At 39.2% G+C, this 6896-nt stretch overlaps 1 protein-coding gene across 1 annotated transcript in view; it reads right to left on the bottom strand.

Annotated features, from left to right (window-relative positions):
• LOC107098202 (E3 ubiquitin-protein ligase CBL-like) overlaps positions 1-6896 on the bottom strand; it is a 46947-nt gene that overhangs the window by 5869 nt on the left and 34182 nt on the right. The window contains exons 11-14 of the mRNA XM_015395725.1: positions 6183-6457; positions 5824-5985; positions 5596-5699; positions 3807-3992 (exon numbers count right to left, since the gene is read on the bottom strand). Coding sequence (XP_015251211.1) covers positions 3807-3992; positions 5596-5699; positions 5824-5985; positions 6183-6457 — 727 coding nt within the window. The remainder of the gene's footprint in view (positions 1-3806; positions 3993-5595; positions 5700-5823; positions 5986-6182; positions 6458-6896) is intronic.

Genomic DNA, 6896 nt, shown 5'->3' with positions numbered 1-6896 from the left:
GAGGCATGTTTCGATACTCTGTAGAACCGAAGCATTTCGGTCGGTACCATAAAAGAACCGAAGTTCGGTACCCAGCCCTAGTGATCAGTGGGTAAAAAGGAGTTTTAATATGTTGTTAATTAAAAAAGTCCACCTCAAACATAATCTGTGCAGTCAGTTCATCAAGATTACAATCCTGACTTCAAATATTATTATCGCTGTCGGACCAGAACTAAACCCCGGTACACCAGCGGTGCAACGTCACTGGAAATCCCCTTCAATAGCTGCTTCAAGCACCTCTTTGGGGCTTCCCTACTGATGTTGGCGGCTGCAAGAAGGCAGGGTTTATACAGGAATGAGGAACTCTAATTTAATGCTCTTAAATAAATAATTTTAATGCCATAAACAAGTACCCATGTATGGAGGACCAACTCTGCCATATTTAAAAATAAATACAGAAATAAATAAATGCTCAATAAATAAATAAATAAGCATACAATTAATTGCCACCAAAAATACAATAAACAAATAAATGTAAGTAGAAATTAAATTATAGAGTGAGACAGAAATGTATATAACTCTTTTAATTAGCTTCTTATAATTATTTAGCTTAATTATTTGTCTTTTATAATCTTCAACTTTATTTTTTTATTACTTATATTTAAGTATTTATTTATGTGCATGTTATAATAGCGGCGAAGAAATAACTAAGGTAAAAAAAATACATAGAAAGAATAAAACAGACAAAAATATGACAACATGCACATAAATAAATACTTAAAAATTTAAGTAATTAAAAATAAAGTTGAAGATTATAAAGGACAAAAAAATAAATAAGGTAAATATTACAAAGGCAAATAAATAAAGAAGCTAATTAAGAGTTATATACATTTATGTCTCACTGTATAATTTAATTTATACTTACATTTATTAGTTTATTGTATTTTTGGTGGCAATTAATTGTATGCTTATATATTTATTGAGCATTTATTTATTTATGTATTTATTTTTAAATATGGCACAGTTGGTCCTCGATACCCATGACTGAGATTGAGATATATAAATAAATAAATAAAAAATCCTTCATCATCTTTACCGCCGACAGGCTGCAGCCATGTCCTAAATTCCTCATTTTTTAACCACTTTTGTTGAAATGAGCTTTTTCCCCCCCATTCTCTTGCTTTTTCTCCGCCTCAAGCTTCTTTCCCGAACATACGGCTTTACGATCAAACGGAAGCAGTTACGCGCAAAGACGCAGAACATATTATATCTCATGTAATATATCTGACAAAATTGTTTACATAATTTTTTTTTTTTTAATGAAAGCATTTTAAATGCTACAATAATCACATTTAATGAATTTTAATGCCAATTAAGGCCTTAATTTAAAAAAATAATAATTGAATGACTTATTAAAACCCTGGTAGATGTTAGCGTTTTTCAGGTAAGCGTTACAAACTGCAGGCATCAGGCATCAGGATAATTAGATCAAACATATTTTGCTGTCAGGTTGACGTTTTAAGTTAATTTAGGCGTTGATAAACTGTTCCAGAGGAGTGATCACAGCGCTCTGCATCAGCAGTGCTGTGTCCGTCTCCCTGCCAGCTCTCAGATCAGCTTCTCTGATTGGTTGATGTGGCGTGACGAGCAGCAAATGTTACATTTTTTCCAACTCCAGCAGCGCATGAGGCGCAGCTGCTGCTGATAAAAACACGCTGCATGACCTTTTGATGCACCTTAATGCACATCAACCATTGACTTTGCATGGAAACTAGCTGATTCTGCTGCTGAATGTAGCATTACAATCATAAAACGATACCAGTAAGAAGAAATCTACAGATGCTGCGGTTCAGATCAGTAATTTCTTCATGGACTACAGATAACAGAGATTTCTCCCCCATCAATATTTATCTGAGCCGCTGTGAAAGTGAAATGAAGAACATTACCCAGTTCAGAGGTCTGTGCTGTATCAGCGGAGCCGGCCTGACTCTGGATGTTGAACATGGATTCGTACACTTGAGGGTCATCAGAGTCGTCATCGCCCCCCTCACTGCCAGAAAAACAGAAATAATAAAAATAAACAAGGTTACCTGATCATGTTAGTTAACCATGTGTTTTAGATAGAATCAGATGAAATGTTATTAATGAAAAACAATGCAGTGGTTCTTCTTTACCTTGCATCAGTGTGGCTGTTGGTCTGGGTTGGAGGTGGGGGCACCAAGGAGCCTGTAATGACCCAGGGGGCACCAGAGACTGGGAGGGAGGTGGGACTCATGTACTCGTTCTCCTCACCGTCTGATGATAGCTTTTCTCCAGCTGAAATCACTGATTGAGACCTGCACAAATGAAAGCAAAGTTGTTTTTTTTGTTTTTTTTAAGTATAAATCAAGCAAAGAACCGCAAAATCATGAAAGTGTAGTTACACATAATAACTGCAGGAGGAGCCAAAGAGCCACAAAACTTCCAAGACTGGTCCGTTTCATTCAAATTCTGGTTTTGCATTTGGAAAAGTCAGATGAGCAGAGCTTCATACCTGACAGGCACGGAGTAGGTGACGTTGTTGGCTACCTGGGGCCGGATTCCCTCCCCATTGGTGCCGCTGCTCTGAGGGATGGAGGCCTTGGTGGAAGGGCGAGGAACCATGTAGTTGGCTGCCCAGGCAGGCTGGTCGGGGGTGGAGGGCAGGGGCCTCCTCTGGAGTCTGGAGTCTTGGACGGGGATGCAGGGTCGCTCAGGAGGGGGGGGAGGGGGCAGCTCTCTCACAGCAGGAGGGGGAGGTAAAGGCTTGTCTCTGTGATTGACTGCAACCTGGGATGTAAACACAAGGGGATGCTGGGAGTTATAAACAAGCAAAGGAGGTGAAAACATCTGCTGACGCAAATATGGGTTCAGCATATTTACAAACACTCCAACATCATCTTATAAACAACATTTACGTTGATTTATACCAAATAAGTTTATATTTAAGTATGCAAAAATTAGACTAACACTAGGATCAGCGTTTTGACCAATCGGATAAATAAGATAAATGCATTTTTCTTTTTGATAATTTCACTTTATAAGTTTAAATTCATATTTTATGAACTTCATGAAACACAGCTGAATTGTTCAGATTTTTATTTTTCCTGTCAGTTTGGATTATTAAAGGAAAAGTCCGGTCATATTCAGAATTAAAACTTCTGAAAGTACTTTAAATATCNGAAAACTAAACCTAAACACCAAGCATTTAAATAAGCCAAATTGTCCAACTAAGAGCGTGGTGCTGAATGTTTAATCTCCTCCAGCAGATGGCGCCAAAGGTTAAGATTAAAGGTTTCTTCATTATGGGTGTGGGCCCATTGGTTTTAGAGATAATGGTGACACACTCATACACAGCTTTACACCCAAACGTAACAATGTAACTGAAGAGGCTTTTTAAACCGGTAAGTTTGGCACAGCTGCTTGTTTAACAATAAGCTGTTTGTATTTATGAAAAAATGGGATTTGTCAAACTACCGGTTCAGTTTAAAGTAGCTGAAATGTTTAAATACTTATGGAAAATCAGCAAGGAACCGTAGCTGAAGCTGTTTAGTTGTATAAATGGAGCTGATTACTTGTTTGAGTTTTTCTTGTAATTATTTAAACAAAATCAAAGAGTCTTTTTTCAGAGACGTACATTAACATAACCTGTAATAGTAGCAAAAACCTGGATAAAATTCTGTATTTTGTTTATGCTTCTGAAGTTTTTCAAAACATAATATTATAACTGTCTGATAACTGATTGTTTTTAAACCTGAGGTGAAGTTTAGAGCCATGTTAAGAACTGCCACAGGGCAGACTGCACGTACCGGCTTCTACTGAGGCGTCCATGCTAAGCGAGTTGAAGGCTCCAGAGGGACAGCTGATTTCAGACAAGTTTCTTCTGGTCGGGGCGGGGGGGACAACGGGCCGAGGGCGGTCAAACTCGTAGATTTCCTCCACGCTGGGCTCTTCCTTTTTATCCTGGGAAACCACAACTGGAGGCTGAGGGAGCTCTAAAAAAAAACACAAAAAACAAAAAGTACATTAATGAACGCTTTGGAGCTTAAAGCTACAGTGTGTAATTTTCAGCGACATCTAGCGGTCAGACTGCAGACTGCAGCAACATGAACATCTCTCCATTTTTTATGGTACATTCAGAACATGTAGGCCAATCACTGTCCCAAAGACATCCGCTGTTATATTTTTTATATTTCTATTTTTTAAAAACAAAGCGGTGCGTGTATGACGTCATCCGTGCGCCGGACTGGAGTTGTGACAGGAAGCCCGCGCCACAGGCGGCTACGCTCTACTCCTTCTATTCATTCTAGCTAATCTGAATCGTTAAATTCCATTTGGAGAGCGAGATCATCTGTGGTAGCAGCACTAGACATCTTCCAGGCATGTGAGGAAAACTAGCAGCAGTTCAGCGGACAGGAGGAATGAACGGTAACCGGTGCGCGCGGATGACGTCATACAAACGTCAACATTGTGCCTTCAAGTCGTTGCCCATAGGAAAACGTTACTTGGATATAACCTAACGGAATATCTTCAGAACGGCTATATATACAGTTATGTCTCACTGTATAATTAAATTTCTACTTACATTTATTTGTTTAATGTATTTTTGGTGGCAATTAATTGTATGCTTATTTATTTATTGAGCATTTATTTATTTCTGTATTTATTTTTAAATATGGCACAGTTGGTCCTCCATACCCATGACTGAGATTGAGATATATAAATAAATAAATAAAAAATCCTTCATCATCTTTACCATCGACAGGCTGCATCCATGTTCTAAATTCCTCATTTTTTAACCACTTTTGTTGAAATGAGCTTTTCCCCCCCCATTCTCTTGCTTTTTCTCCGCCTCAAGCTTCTTTCCCGAACATACGGCTTTACGATCAAACGGAAGCAGTTACGCGCAAACACGCAGAACATGTTATATCTCATGTAATATATCTGACAAAATTGTTTACTTCCATTTTTTTTTTTATGAAAGCATTTTAAATGCTACGATAATCACATTTAATGAATTTTAATGCCAATTAAGGCCTTAATTTAAAAAAAATAATAATTGAATGACTTATTAAAACCCTGGTAGATGTTAGCGTTTTTCAGGTATGCGTTACAAACTGCAGGCATCAGGATAATTGGATCAAACATATTTTGCCACCAGGTTGACATTTTAAGTTAATTTAGGCGTTAATAAACTGTTCCAGAGGAGTGATCATAGCGCTCTGCATCAGCAGTGCTGTGTCCGTCTCCCTGCCAGCTCTCAGATCAGCTTCTCTGATTGGTTGATGTGGCGTGACGATCAGCAAATGTTACATTTTTTCCAACTCCAGCAGCGCATGAGGCGCAGCTGCTGCTGATAAAAACACGCTGCATGACCTTTTGATGCACCTTAATGCACATCAACCATTGACTTTGCATGGAAACTAGCTGATTCTGCTGCTGAATGTAGCATTACAATCATAAAACGATACCAGTAAGAAGAAATCTACAGATGCTGCGGTTCAGATCAGTAATTTCTTCATGGACTACAGATAACAGAGATTTCTCCCCCATCAATATTTATCTGAGCCGCTGTGAAAGTGAAATGAAGAACATTACCCAGTTCAGAGGTCTGTGCTGTATCAGCGGAGCCGGCCTGACTCTGGATGTTGAACATGGATTCGTACACTTGAGGGTCATCAGAGTCGTCATCGCCCCCCTCACTGCCAGAAAAACAGAAATAATAAAAATAAACAAGGTTACCTGATCATGTTAGTTAACCATGTGTTTTAGATAGAATCAGATGAAATGTTATTAATGAAAAACAATGCAGTGGTTCTTCTTTACCTTGCATCAGTGTGGCTGTTGGTCTGGGTTGGAGGTGGGGGCACCAAGGAGCCTGTAATGACCCAGGGGGCACCAGAGACTGGGAGGGAGGTGGGACTCATGTACTCGTTCTCCTCACCGTCTGATGATAGCTTTTCTCCAGCTGAAATCACTGATTGAGACCTGCACAAATGAAAGCAAAGTTGTTTTTTTTGTTTTTTTTAAGTATAAATCAAGCAAAGAACCGCAAAATCATGAAAGTGTAGTTACACATAATAACTGCAGGAGGAGCCAAAGAGCCACAAAACTTCCAAGACTGGTCCGTTTCATTCAAATTCTGGTTTTGCATTTGGAAAAGTCAGATGAGCAGAGCTTCATACCTGACAGGCACGGAGTAGGTGACGTTGTTGGCTACCTGGGGCCGGATTCCCTCCCCATTGGTGCCGCTGCTCTGAGGGATGGAGGCCTTGGTGGAAGGGCGAGGAACCATGTAGTTGGCTGCCCAGGCAGGCTGGTCGGGGGTGGAGGGCAGGGGCCTCCTCTGGAGTCTGGAGTCTTGGACGGGGATGCAGGGTCGCTCAGGAGGGGGGGGAGGGGGCAGCTCTCTCACAGCAGGAGGGGGAGGTAAAGGCTTGTCTCTGTGATTGACTGCAACCTGGGATGTAAACACAAGGGGATGCTGGGAGTTATAAACAAGCAAAGGAGGTGAAAACATCTGCTGACGCAAATATGGGTTCAGCATATTTACAAACACTCCAACATCATCTTATAAACAACATTTACGTTGATTTATACCAAATAAGTTTATATTTAAGTATGCAAAAATTAGACTAACACTAGGATCAGCGTTTTGACCAATCGGATAAATAAGATAAATGCATTTTTCTTTTTGATAATTTCACTTTATAAGTTTAAATTCATATTTTATGAACTTCATGAAACACAGCTGAATTGTTCAGATTTTTATTTTTCCTGTCAGTTTGGATTATTAAAGGAAAAGTCCGGTCATATTCAGAATTAAAACTTCTGAAAGTACTTTAAATATCAAATTTTTAATTAAGTGTTTTTAATTCAGAGTAATTTTCATGTGAATT

This window comes from Cyprinodon variegatus, unplaced genomic scaffold (genome assembly GCF_000732505.1).
Source record: "Cyprinodon variegatus isolate N-32 unplaced genomic scaffold, C_variegatus-1.0 Scaffold756, whole genome shotgun sequence".
In the NCBI taxonomy this organism is placed as follows: Eukaryota; Metazoa; Chordata; class Actinopteri; order Cyprinodontiformes; family Cyprinodontidae; genus Cyprinodon; species Cyprinodon variegatus.
The sequence above is the reverse complement of the archived record's forward strand: the minus strand, read 5'-3'. Positions and strand labels throughout refer to the sequence as shown.